Source organism: Balaenoptera musculus, chromosome 15, assembly GCF_009873245.2.
Source record: "Balaenoptera musculus isolate JJ_BM4_2016_0621 chromosome 15, mBalMus1.pri.v3, whole genome shotgun sequence".
Taxonomy (NCBI): Eukaryota; Metazoa; Chordata; class Mammalia; order Artiodactyla; family Balaenopteridae; genus Balaenoptera; species Balaenoptera musculus.
In genome coordinates this window covers 18,050,516-18,064,650 of record NC_045799.1, presented here as the reverse complement: position 1 = coordinate 18,064,650, position 14,135 = coordinate 18,050,516, and the positions used below count along the sequence as shown (strand labels likewise).

General features: G+C 52.0%; 1 protein-coding gene across 11 annotated transcripts in view; it reads right to left on the bottom strand.

Moving 5' to 3' along the window:
* PTPRT (protein tyrosine phosphatase receptor type T) overlaps positions 1 to 14,135 on the bottom strand; it is a 1,089,879-nt gene that overhangs the window by 16,321 nt on the left and 1,059,423 nt on the right. For all 11 annotated transcript variants that reach the window (XM_036826097.1, XM_036826100.1, XM_036826103.1 and 8 more), the window contains 3 exons: positions 11,975 to 12,124; positions 10,292 to 10,465; positions 6,692 to 6,823 (listed from right to left, as the gene is read on the bottom strand). In XM_036826097.1, coding sequence (XP_036681992.1) covers positions 6,692 to 6,823; positions 10,292 to 10,465; positions 11,975 to 12,124 — 456 coding nt within the window. The remainder of the gene's footprint in view (positions 1 to 6,691; positions 6,824 to 10,291; positions 10,466 to 11,974; positions 12,125 to 14,135) is intronic.

Below are 14,135 nucleotides of genomic sequence, written 5' to 3'. Positions count from 1 at the left end.
GAGCCTATTTTATTTAAATCGTCAAAGATAGAGTGAACTTGGCTGGCATCTGAGTTATACGAACTTCATAGATGATAACACTGAGACTTTGACAAGGTAGGAAACTGGCTTAAGGCAACCCAGCAAGTAAGTGGCAAGGCTAGAACTTGAACTCAGGTCCCTGGACCCCAAACTCCTTATTCTACTGTTCCAGTCGGGGCTGAGACAGAAACACGACCCCTTGCAATGCGGAGACACAGACTTGGGCATCCCGTGTATTTCGCTAGCACGTTAGGCTGTGTTTTCACAAGCCAAGATAAAAATGGGGATATCAGTGCTTGCTATTTGCCTTCCAGGCACAATGACAAGAAAAGACATCTCTGAAACATCGCCCCCGCTTTCTTTCTGGGAGGATGACAAGCTTGCCTCTCTCACTTCCAGAAGCTCCGTGGGAAGGCATGCATGTTCTTGGCCCTCACCTCCCTCACCTTTTCACTTGGCTTTGCATCGCCTGAACTCTCAGGCTTTCCAGGGCGGGAGTTCAGAACTGGGGCTCTTGTTTGTTTTAAAGTAAGCAACATTCCTTCCTGCTCCATATACCCAGGTACCAGCAAGCCATTGCTTATCAGGCACGGGGGCCCTGGAAATCTGCTGTGTAAACGGCGGCGAAAGTCTTCACCATCCCTGGCAGGGGGCCCTGGGCCTGGGTCAGGGGTGGCTGTGGGACTTTGCACAAAGCCTGCCTGGGCCTCAGTTTCCTGACCTGCAAAATGAGAGGAAGTGGACCTGGGCCAGACCGCTGGTTTCCACAGTGGCGTCCATAAGGTTGGCAGGAGAAGCCAATGAGCTATCTCCAAGGTCTTCAAAAGCCAAAGGGGATCACACCGTTGTCCTGAGTGGCGGACACCGAGGCTCTGGCTTTAAAGCACCCCATTGTTTTAGCTCTGTCTATGGCCTGCAGATCAGAAATGCATTGAGACGGTTATACATTATTAATTAGTCAATACGGTTTGGGAAATAAAGGCTTTCAAAGCGGCAAGTCTTTGGAGGAAAGACGTGGGAAATATTGAAAGGTGTTTGGAGAACACTTAGTTTATAAAATCTCTAAGATGTAAGCAAGGTAAAGTGTACTGCCTAGAATTAGAGACAAGTAAAATACTGAGAAGCTCAGGGGATCCTCCAAGCAGAGCCAATATCATAAATGAGTAGAATATTCAAGGAATGCTAAAGCCCCAGCACTTATTCTATGGAAACAACAGAAATGAGGCCAGGTCTCGTTGACCCCCAAACCTGACTCCAGGCCAGGTGGGGTCGTGGTGGTCATCCCCTGCTGGTTCCTCCGGCGCTGCCTGCCCGCAGCGCTTGGGGCAACATGACATGCTGCCTGGACCCGGTTCTCCCATCCCTTCTGCTTCCTGCTCAGCTTCTCCCCGCAGCTTGAGGGTCCTGGTGCGATGGTTCCAGCTAAAGATGTTTCCAGCCTGTCTGATGCCAAAGAGAGTCCAGGAGGTGGATATTACTTCCCTAGAACACCTGCTCCATGGGGATTGGGGATTTTTTTGTGCCTCTTTTGTGCTTTGCTGTGTCTAGGTTTGTGCCTGGCACACGGTAGGTTCTCAGTAAATGTATGTTGATGAATGCGTGATTGAATGTGGCCCAGAAAGCATGCTCCTTAACCTTTAAACGACCTCCCTCTGGCTCAGCACGCCTCTTGCCACTGGTGAGGTGGCCATCTGCCTTCTCCTTGCCTCTCCCCAGCCTGTGCCCTCACGGCTCCTGTTGGACACTGATTCAGACATGGATTTCTCCAGCTCAAGCCACTTTCCAGTCCGGTACCCCAGGCTGATTCTGGCTTTCCCCAGGATTTCAGTCTCACACTCTGCGTGGGCTCTAACTCCTACACTTCTAGGTCTGAATTTCTGTTTTCATTTTTGCTGCCTGTCTTAGCTTCTTAGAACTGCTGTAGCAAATTGCCACGAACGCAGTGGCTTAAAACCACACAAATTTCTTACCTGGAGGTTAGAAATCTGAAATGAGGCTTCAGGGGTTAAAATCGAAGTGTCAGCTGAACTGTCTGTGTTCCTTTCTGGAGTCTCTAGGGGAGAGGCCATTCCTCAACTTTTCCAGTTTTAAAAGCTGCCAGCATTCCTTGACTTGTGGCCCCATCACTCCAATTTCTGCTTCCACTGTCACATGATCTGTTCCTGACTCTCATCCTCCTGCCTCCCTCTTATAAAGACTCTAACAGCAGGGCCACCTGGATAACCCAGGACAATCTACATATCTCAAGATCCTGAACTTCATCACATCTGCAAATTCCCATTTACCATTCATACCTTCATAGATCTAGGGATTAGGATGTAGACATCTTTGGGGGGGGGCCAAGATTCTGTCTACCACACAGACCCACCCCATGGTGGGCATAGAGGATTCTAAACAAGATAGTGGGTGTGGCCTGACCAAGAAGAGGGCTTCTCTCTGGTGTCTGGTTCCCATGGACTCTGGTCTCATGATAGAGCCCACAAAGATGGAAGAGATCTTGTCAATGCTATTGGGTGTAGTTGAAGAGGTTCTTCCTGATGTGCCCATCAGAAACCACAGTGTCATTCGCTAGATGTTGTGGTTAGGATTTTGCCCCGCTAATCTGACCACAGCCCTTTGGAGTCCCAAAGAGCTTTAAAAAAATCTCTAAGGTCAATGAAATTGCTTTGGGAGTCTTTATCTTGAGCCCCCCACTGCTCATAACTGTCTTTGAACAGCAGCCACTGTGGAGAATGGAAAAATATCCGCGGCTGGGGATGGCTGACTGAATGACGTGGTGTAGGATTCTGAGCAGAAGCAGACAGATTTGGGCAGCAGTGCCAGGAAATAAAGCACCTGGAGACCTTTCATCCTCTGCACAAACTTACTTTGCTACAAGTTACAGGTAGTCACCAACACAAGCCCTTACCGGTTGGTCCCCAGTCAAACCACAGGATGTGGCACTGGTCCTCTTGGGAGCAGTCTAACAATACTCGGGACCTATGGCAGACCTGTCTGTGTTGCTGGACTGGCCAAAGTCGTGGGCTGCCTCAGCATGGGCAGGCTGGCAGACAAGTGCTGATGCCGCTTCAAAGCGCCACCCCTCCAGGTGCTGAGGGCGGCTTTTCTGATGCTCACGCTGTGTCATTGTTTATTTTCGCAAGGCGCCCAGCTGTTGTGGTGATGATATTTATATCAATAAGTGCTCTATTCATCTGCTGATTTCAGGGGATGCTTGCCAGCTGCATATGGCAGCCAACCGCAGGGCACTTCTGAGCCTGGTGTTCTTGCGTTTAGAGAATCAACTCTCAAAGAATGCACCAACATCTGGAGCTGAAAGATCTTCATTCACCCAAGAGCCACCCTTGAAGGGGGAGCTATAGCCAGTGACCTTGACCCTTGCTACTTTATGTGTCCCAAAGTGAGGTTCTTTCAAACTTCTCCTCTGTGCCTGAGCTCCGGTTTTGCAAAGAGGGATGTTGGAAAAAGGGCTCTGCTTCACTCATGGGCTCATGGACCAGAGTTCACTGTTTTACTTTTTCAGGCAAAGGGATGGGGTGGTGATGCCTTCTGACTTTGGAACTCTGCAGGGGTCTCTGTTTTATGGGAATCTGTTACATTTCATGCTTATCTCAGATTCTAACCGTCCATCGTTCAGGCCCTAAACCTTGGAGTCATCCTTGCTTCCTCTTTTTCTCTCACATTCCCTATTCAGTCTGGCAGGATATTTCGTTGGGTCTACCTTCAGGATATACCCAGAATCCACTCCACTGCTACCACCTAGGCTCAAGCCACCATCACCTGTCACCTGGATTACTGCAGGGGCCTCCTTTCTGTCCTCTCTGCTTCTGCTCTTAGCAACAACCCTCCCCCTTCCCACACCAACAGTCTGTTCTCCACACAGTAGCCAGAGGGAGGCTTTAAAGAAAAAAGTCCAATTACTTTTTCAAGTCACTCCTCTGCTCAAGACCTGTCAATGGCTCCTCATTTCTCTCAGAGTAAAATCACAAGTTCTTCCTATGATCCCCAAGGCCCGTATGACCTGGCCCTGCTGTGGCTCTGTGTCACACCTTCTGCTGCTGTCCACACTGGCTTTGCTCCAGTGGCAATGGCCTCTGTCCGTTCCACCACCATAAATCCCTGGTGTGGGTCATGCCCCTGCCTGGGATGCTCTTCCCTGAGATGGTCACGTGGTGCATTCTTGCACCTCCTCCAAATCTGCGTTCAGATACGACCTTCTCAATGAAGCCCACCTTCATCACTCAACTACAGGTGCAGCCTGTGCCCCAAACCAGCCTTCCAGCCCTGCCCTCTTATTTTTCTTTTTCCATACACTTGTCACCTTTAACATGTAATTAAGTCCATTACAAAGTGTTTGCTGTTTATTTCTCTCCTGCTTGAGAATAGAAGTTGCATAAAACATGAGAATTTGCTGTTTTGCTTTCTCTGTCATGTTAACGGATGCATTTCCAAGCACCTAGAATAGCTTCTGGCAAATAGCGGCTACTCAACAAATGTGGACTGAATGAATGAACAGACGCTCTCCTGAACGACTCCTACATGCACATCCCAAGTTGCGCTCAATTTTGTCCCCTCCTACAGTGGTCCCCAACCTTTTTGGCACCAGGGACCGGTTTTGTGGAAGACAGTTTTTCCAGGGACCCGGGAGGGGGGGATGGTTCAGGCGGTGATGCGAGCGATGGGGGGGCGGGATGGGGAACGGCAGACGAAGCTTTGCTCGCTGGCCCGCCCGCCGCTCACCTCCTGCCGTGCGGCCTGGTTCCTAGCAGGCCAAGGACCGAAACTGGTCCGTGGCCAGAGAGTTGGGGACCCCTGCTCTACTAACTGTTGACCCTTGAACAACACGGGTCTCAACTGTGCGGGTCCATTTATACGCAGATTTTTTCAATAGTAAATAATATAGTACTACAGGATCTGCAGTTGGTTGAATCTGTGGGACACAGAATTGCGGATATGGGGGAACCGCGGATACGGAGTAACCGCGAATACGGAATAGCCTCGTACACAGAGGCGCCCCATACACGGAGGGACGACTACAGATTATAAGCGAATTTTTGACTGCATGGATGACTGGTGCCCCTAACTCCCGCTTTGTTCAGGGGTCAGCTGTGATCTGCTCCCCTCCTTGCCTTCCCGAACTTCCTGCTGCCTCTCCCACTCCTCCCCTGCCTTCCCCACCTGGGCCGGTCGCATCCCAGATGCCTGACTATCCATGCTAGAAGCCCTGTCACCATCCATGACTTCTTCTCATTCACCTCCCACATCCAACTGCTCCCTAAACCTGTGGACCTCAACTCTAGAAATATCTTCACATCCAACCCTAATTCTCCTGCCTCCCGGCCACCTCCTCAGTTCAGACCCCTCCCTTTATCTTCTGCACATTTGCAACCCTCTCCTTCCCCCATCTCCTGTTTCCTATCAGGAGTTCTGACTCTGCCACACCCCCACTTCAGCTCTGCAAGCTGGCCCGGCTGTATCGTCCAGCATCACCACCCTCTTCTCCTCCTGACATGCCCCCAGCCCCGCTGCCACCGAAGCTGTCCTGCAGATGAGCCGACACAGTGACCCCCGCGGGCCTTTGCCCCTGCTGTTCCCTCTGCCTGGAGAGACTTACCCAGTGACGTCAGCCCCCATGCGCCAGATCTCTGCTGCCTTCTTCCAGGCCAAAGTCACCTTTCTGAAGTCTTCCCTCACCCTCTGGGCAGAAGTAATTGCTCTCCGTTCCCGGCCAGCACAGCACTTCGCGGCTGACCTCTATTACAGTGCTGCCACACGAGGTGGGGACAATTTGCTCATCTGTCTCTGTAGCAGGACTGTGGGCTCCTGGAGGGCTGAGACTGACTACAGCTCAGATCCATTTTTTTTCTTCCCACACAAGGCCTGCCCAAGGCCACTGCTCACAAGGGAATCCTCTGAGTTACTCTGGGTTTCCTTCGAGACAGTGATGGGATGGCTTTCCAAAACCCTACAAGGCCATCATCACCGCCTCCACCCAGGCACGGCTGCCCTGCCACGGGGGTGTGAGCCCCAGAAGCTGCCCCATGACACGTGTCCCGTGGCCTGGCTATGGGGATGTGCTGTAGGCACACGATGCTTGGAACTGTCACATGCAGAGGAGCTAAGGCATGGAGCCTGCTGGGACACAAGGGTCACCTGCGATAAAGCCAGGCCTCGGCGGGGTGATCAGTGGGCAAAGGGTCAGTGGTTGAAGCCCCAGGCTCTGTCAGTCTGGCTGCGTCACAGAGGGGGGAGAGTGGTTGCGCGTGGCCGGGTATCAGGCTATGCTGCACGGCTGGAGGTGCTCAGATGCTCAGAGCTGGGGAAGGAGCCTTGTCTGTGAGCTCTGCATGATTAGGAGCAACACCCTAACCAGCGTCTGCGGGATGGAACAACAGGCTCTGGCCCTGGGCGGTGCGGGGGCTGGATAAAGCCCACAGACAGGGGGAGTCACTGCTGGAACTGGGAGGGCTGGGGGGTGGCAGGGCCTGGCAGGGGACTCCCTGGCCTCAGCTGGAGGCTGAACGGGCTTGGCTTGGTGCTCACTAGCAGACAGTGCCCACCAGAGGGCAGCTGGGCTCGGCAGAGGCAGCAGAGGGCTGTCCCTCCAGCTCTTGGGCACGGCTGCCCGAACACACCTGAGCACCTAGGGCTGGGCCGGGCCTCCTCCTACCTGGGCAGCGTCCAGCTCATTCAGCATCACCACAGAGGAGCAGTTATAATCGAACACCAGCCTCCAGAAGTCCGCCACGGTGTTGGGTAGAGGGTGTTGTGTGACCACGAAAGCGGCAGGCTGCTTGTGGCTCTGACAAAAGAACGACACAGGCTTCATGAAATATACACCCATCAGCGATGTTCTGATGGTGATGAGGCCCGGACGGCTGCCAGAGGCCCCCCGAGTCTGCCAAATAGATTACACAAAGCGACTGCCCGTCCTTATCTCGGGGTGCCCTGGTGGCAAAGGGGACCTTCTCATAATGAACTCATTCTCCTCCAGACTAAGACATTTCATTAGGAAGGTGTCACTCGGATGGGGATTATCCAATAAATTATTTATGTCTTGGAGCTCGGCAAATAATCATCATTACAATATGAAATGAAAGATTCTGGATGCAGATTTGCTGCTCTGCTGGCCAAGGCATCTCTTGGGATAAAAGGGATATTTTGTGTCCCTGTGCCCACAATGCTGGAGGAGGGGCTGGCTCAGCCCGAGGCAGAGAGCCTCCTGAAGGGGCTTATAGTACAAGAGGTTCACTCCTGCCCCAAGGCTGGAATGCAGGCTGAGCTGGTCTGGCAGAAGGTGGGCACTGTGTCCTGTGAGCCAATGGGGCAGTGAAAGTGCTCAGGTTTTAGAGTCAGGCAGACCTGGGTTCAAACCCAGCTTTGCCAGTTGTACGTTATAAGTCATTCATCCATCCATCCATCCATCTATCCACCCAATCATTCATTCATTCATTCATTCAAGCACATTTATAGAGTGACTTTTTTTAAATCAGTGCTAAGCACTGGCAAGTTATTAGATCTCTCCAAATCTCAGATTCAACTGGAAGATGGGATTCATAACTCCAAAGGGATGGGTGTGGTACAGACTGAAAAGATATGCACGTGAAAAGAGCAGCAAGCAAGAACCCAGCTGTGAGCCCGCTGGCAGGGCGGGACCATCCCTGACTTGGTTCTTCATCCTCAGCACTAGCATCACGGCCGGCACACTAGACGCCCAGTACAGGTCCAGCAAACAACTGAATAAACTCAGTCCCATGTTACAGGTGGGGAACTGAGGCCCAGAGAAAATGGCCTGTGTGAGTCTGGACTACATCTGAAGCTTCAACTGGGTGCTATTTATTACAGTCCCTGTGAGAAGGTATTTGGAAAGATTGGGGAGCATCTCCGGTTCATTGGTGTTTTGTAAAACCTGAGAAATAACTCATATTCTCAACAAGTTTTCTTGAGTGATTGTTCATGCCTGTTTCAAGTAGAGTCACAGGGCAGCAGGAGGATGGGGAGGGAAGAAGAGTTTGCCCATTCAAACCAGGAAAAGTCTCTGGCAAAAGACTCTGCCAAATAGAATACTTAAAGCACCTGCTGTTGTTCTTTTATCTCTTGGTGTCCTGATGGCAAAGAAAATGCCTTGCAACCGTGGATGCCACAGATGCACTAGGGGGTCTTGTCTTCGAAGGGTCTTCTCCTGCCAGTGGAATGGTCAGAGGAAGAATCTAGGAGAACAGAATGTTGAGTTCCCCCCAAAAGCCAAACTCTAGTGGCAGAAGCTGGTCTGCAGACATTTCCAGACATGGAAAAAAATCTAGGCTTTAAGAGTCAAAAGACTTGGGGTTCAGACCCTGGCTCCACCCTTTCTGAGCGAGTTGACCTGGAGACAGTCATGGAAATTCTCTGACCCTCAGTACCTCAGCCAGAAAACAGGAATAATCATATCCAAATGCACAATGAGATAGTCTATGTTCAGGATCTGACATGCTGCCCAACACTCAGTGAATGTTAGTTTTCTTTCCATTTTCCCTGTCTCTGTGATAAATGCTCTATTAGGCCAGCATACCTGACAAAGCCTTATCTGAAAATATGTTCGAGATCCGTGCTCCTGCCGGGTTTCAGGGATCAGTTGGCAATCCATTTCATGGATAACATCATCCTTTACCAAGGGAAACATTAAAAATTAACCCAGAGGACTTCATATTTTTCTGCTAGGAGCAAAGCTGCCATGGTTACCAGATAATGCCCAAACCGAGCTGGAATACAGATAAGGACTTTTTTTTTTTAATAAGAAAGGCAAAGACCCCAGTGATGGCTCACAGGAGAAATGCCCTGTGGACAAAGAGAATACAATCAGCATCAGAGCTTGGCAGGAGGCATTTGACTCCAGGCAGCATCTAATATACTAAGCAGAGGCCAGGAGCGTGTTTGATCCTTGGATGAGGAAGGAAAGGAGGGGGAGTTGGGACAAGGGGGAGACAACGCTGGGAGGAACTTGGAAGTGTGGGTGCACCCCCAGGCCCCATCTCTCACCACACACGTGTGTGCGCACGCATGCACACATACACACACACGCACACATACACGCATACACTGACCTTGGAAGACTCCAAGCTAAAGCCTGCAGTCTTCCCTCCACATCCAGCTATTTGATCTGACAGGACAAGACTCCCTGCTTCCGGACCCAGAGCCAGCGTTTCCATGGAGGACTTGGGCACCCTGTGGGCAGAGGCCAGGGCAGGCGCCCACAGAGCTGAGATAGGCACTGACTTCCTGTCACCCCTCTGCCTCTTACAAACACTTAGGATGCTTGGGGATAAATTTCAAGAGGATTAGTGGTCAGAGAGGTAGTTGGCCTTGACCCCAGCAGACAGTACCCCATGTTCCTTCCTGTTCCAGGTAAGATGGGAGGTTCATGTGGGCTGGATGGACTTGACTTCAGGCATAGGTGGGGAGAGGGACCTGGAAGGGCTCTTCCCCAGTCAGGCAATGGTGTACTTGGTCCCGAGTCTTGGGAGGAAAGATGTCTGCATCTTACTGAATCAAGCAAACTGAGGGGAGGCTCAAGGAATAAATTCTAGAATATGAGCCAGGAGTCCAAGGGTCCAGCTTGCCACTAGCTCTCTGGGTATCTCTGAGCGAGTCTCTTTCTCTGGCCTCAGTTTCCTTTGCTGGAAAGTGCATGGATGAGACTGGATGATGCACGGTTCCTTCCAGCGGCAAACATCTCACATCCTGGAAGTGGAGTGATGACAGCCGGGAGTAGCTGAGGGACCCAGGGGAGGAGCACACAAGTCAGGAGCATGGGCCCATGGGGGTAGGAACGTGACCCCCTAATCCCAAACCAGGTCAAGGTAGGTGTGCACTTCTTGGACTTGATGCTGAGAAAGCAGGAGACAGTGCCCCTAAGACAATAGTAGGAACATGGCTGGCATGTAGAATGTTTCCTGAACTGAACTTAAGGCTGAGAGTCAGCTCTGTACATAGCAGGAAGGGGGACTGGTCAGGCCTGTAGCCTCACTGTGGTGTCAGGGGACCCACTTTAAGCTTTTGGTTTATTCTTTCAGACCTTTATGGGAGCAAAAGAGCTAAAAGCACAGCTTGCATATAGGTCTGGATCAGAGCCTTCAGGGGGAGAAAGGTCCTGTGGGCCAAAAAGATCAGAAGGAGAGGCTGGCTTGGGCAGGGGGATGTCAAGGCCCTGGGCTCCAGCCCCCTCCCCCTTGGGAAGAAGCTTTTCCCTGGAATGCCAGCCAGGAGCTTTTCTTGGCAGGGCTCCACTTACATCCATCAGTGCCGCATTGATGTAGTTGCTGGATTCTCCATCCACCGAGATGAGGAAGGGCAGGCAGCGGTCCAGAGGCAGGACATCCATGCTCCGATTCTTGTCATGGTTCCGGGGCAGGAGACCGATGCTGCAGTCCTCGGGCCGGACACGAGGAGTCACGATGTTGAGGGTCTACGGGGTCAAGGGCAGATAGGCAGGTACTGCTTAGATGGTTGGCCTGAACAGAGGAGGCAGCAATGTTCACACTCCCTTCATCCTCCAAGCCTGCCCCTCCAGTCCTCTCCCCAGGACTGTTCTCTTCCGTGGTGATGTTCTGTCATCTCCTGCCGGCTGCTCCAGGCCCTGGGGGCTGAGAGCCTCTGCCAGGGGCTGCGGGACACCACCACAGGGCCAAGGCTGCAGGGACGGCACACACTCAGCGGGCTCAGACACAGGCTCTGAACACCTGCCAATCATTTGAGCTGAGTTACTCCTCTCCGCCATTCTGCACGAAATGGTGGGCCAGCCAGGAGGTCATAAGGTGGGGAGTGGGGGCAGGGAATCCCTAATGACTTTTAAATATCACTTGAAGTGCCATGGAATGAGAGAAATGATTTTACCAGCATGCCTCTCAGAAAGCTGTTTGAGAATGGAAGGAAGGATGCTTGGATGAGACGCCCAGGAGGAGTGAGAGACCCCCAGAGAGCAAGCTCTAGTATGTCTGAAAAATTCAGGGCTTGTGTGCTGCAGAGGAAGTCTTGCAAGTGTGGGGCTAGAGCTGAACTGCCCCAGCCAACAGACTAGATGCTACGTGCAACCACCAGGGGTCCGTGTCCTCCATCCTTCCCCCATTCAGCCCTTGGTCTCTACTCCGAATCAACAAAGTCTGTTTGTTTGAAGGAGGACTAAGGCACTGACCTGGCTGGGGTATCTGCCCGTGGAACCACGGACCTGCATTGGTCCTTCTGGACCTGAAGCTTCTGTGCTTCCTCCTGCCTGTTCACAGCTCCTGTTGCCCAAAATATGACCCTGGCACTGACCTCAGGACAGTGGGCTGGACTCTGGTTTTGCCTCACTCAGTGATTCAACTCCAGGCCTCCAGACCAAAGCTGCCACCATTCTGGCTACATGGGCTCCAAGGGGACAGATCTGTTCTGCCTGAGCTGTGCCCTCAGATGATGCTTCTTGGAGTTGAATGTGCATTGAAATCACCCAGAGATATTGTTAAATCACAGGCTCTCATTCAGTAGGTCCGGTGGGACCCAAGATTCTGCACGTCTAACAAGCTCCCAGGTGAAGCCAATGCTGCTGGTCTCGAGACCCCACCTTGAATTGGGAGGATCTAGGACACACTCCAATTGTACAGAAATATTGAGAAGACCTGAGTCCCTCCAGGGATCGAGGAGCTTGAAATTCACACCTGTGTCTATAAACTTGTCTCCACATACAACCTAGACTAGAACTAAATAAGACCTCGGTTCCAAAACATGTTCATAGTTTAAAAAAGCAAGTGTCAGCAGTCACTGATTGGTGAGCGGTTGCTCATGGTGTGCATTTCACGTTCTGGAATTCCTTCTCAGCTGTCTGGAGCTGCAGACACTGGAAGGATATATACATAGCCACTCTTGCAAGGAAAGCCCCAGGACTGTGTTCAGTGGCACTGAAGTTGGCTGGGTCATGGAGCCTGGGATGTGCTCGTACCTGAAATTCGTCTTTGATTTGGCTGGAGTTGGTCTGGGGGTCCAGCCTGCTGATATTGTAGTAGAGCGAGCGGAACTCGCATACCGGGATGGCCGTGTTGCCGCAGAGACACGCTTCCAGGATGGCGTCGTGCACAAACACATACTGCTCCTGCAAAGCCAAGGGGAGAGGGAACAGGGTACTGGGTAAGCAGGGTGGCCCGGGAGTTTCTTGTCCACGTTTCAGCCTGTGGCTATGAAGGATGGACATGATTCATGTTGCAGAATGACTGCTTTCTATCCTGTAACCCGAAGGGCCGAGTTGCCGTGTTTCTTGGTGACTGAGCTGTGCTGAGTTTTGCTCCCTGTGTAGGACTGAACAGCAGAGTCACTGATAAAAATTAGAAACTCCTGGACATGTGGTAGCAGGTGCCCGTGGTGTCCTGCCCATGGTGCCGTCAGCTTTCGCCTTTCACTGCTGAAGGCTGCTTACTGCAAATGCCCAAGATTCAGGCTGAGGGCCTTTTTCCCCAGCAGGGCCAAAGAGTTAATGCCATGGGAAGGAGGCCTCAAGCAAGGCCAGATGGAGACCTGGGGATAAATGCGTACGTTCCCTCTCTCGGGTGGGAAACTTGGAAGAGACACTCCACACCATCTCAGAGCTCCCCCGGCAGGACTGCGCTCCAACCGTCCACTGTGTCCAACAGCTTGTAAAATACTTTCACAGTGTCGACAGGCTTGATTTCCTGCCATCCCCTCTCTCATTTCCCCACTTGCCAACCAGTGTGTCTTGGGACACAACCATTTGTTCCAACCAGGGAAACCACTTGCCCTCAACTCCTTGTCTCAGGTTCTGCTCCTGAAGCGTGTATCACCCCCTCTGCCATCCCAGCTCTTTGCACCTGCCACTCTCGTCCTGGACACCATCCCCCCCTTGTCTACGCCTTCAGTGTCTCATTCCCTTGGGAGAGACTTCTCCAAATCCAGCAGGCAGGAGTCATTGCTGTTCCAGCGTTAACAAACGTTTGTTGAGCGACTATTCTCCTGCAGAACTTGGCCCGTCTCTTTACATAAAATGTTTATCTAGAGGCATCGCAGTGATCTATTTGCACGTCTGTCTCCCCCACCAGATAGCAAGGCCCACGATGTGTGTAACGCCAGGCAGTGAGCCTGCCTGCCACATGCATGGACCCAGGAAGAGACAAAGCAGCCTCTCGGCTTCAGCAGCCTCACCAAGAAGCCTGCAGGCCGGCCTGTGGGAGTTGGCTTGGAGCCTGCAGCAGGGTCCTAGGTGTGTGAGCCTGTAAGTGAGGGAACTGCCTGCAGAGCCCACAGTGACTGGCCCGGCCCAAAGCCATGGGTGATTTCTCTTTGCAGGGTTGATGATGGATGCAGCTCTTTATCTGCCCCAGCTCTGCTGCCCGGATGGGCTCGTTATAGGAGCAGCAAACCATGGCTTCCAGGCGTAGGAGAGGCAGAAAAGTCTTCCTCGTGAGACAGTGTGGTTCAGGGGAAAGCACGTGGGACGTGGGGTCACATGGACCCAAGTTCTACCACTGTCGGGCTATATAAGGCTTTGGGGACACCATTTCTCAGTTTCTTCATCTATAAAATGGAGCTAACCCATTAGCTCCATTTTAGCTCACTAACAGGAGCCACCCCATAGGGTTGTTGTAAGGAGTAGAAACAATACCCTGAATACAAAAGACCTGGAGTGATGCCTGGCACATAGTAGGTGCTCAACAATAAAGATGAACCCCTCCCATGTCCCTCGGATCTTGGGCTCTCCAACTGGACAGAGCAGTGCCTGGAGGTCTGCTTCTCACTTGAGGCCAGGAGTTATGAGTTATCTCTCTTGGAATCCCCTGCGCCTAGCTCAGGAACTCAATAACTTCACTGAGTAAGCCATTCCTGCAGTGCCTGAAGCGATGCCTGGCACACAGTAGGCATTCAGTCAATGCCAATCCTTCCCTATCTCTCTCTTCTCCTTCACCCAAGGCAAGGACACCATTCAAAGAATACCTGAAAGTTGCCATTCAGTTGCTGCTTAGATGCCCTGAGAGATGGGGCACACAGCACCATTCCTCCCTGGTAGGAGTCCTTGCACTGGGGGACCTCAGGGTTGGCAGGGGTATCCTAGCTTCTATGATGATCTCACCACAGCAAGCCACGTATCCATTCCC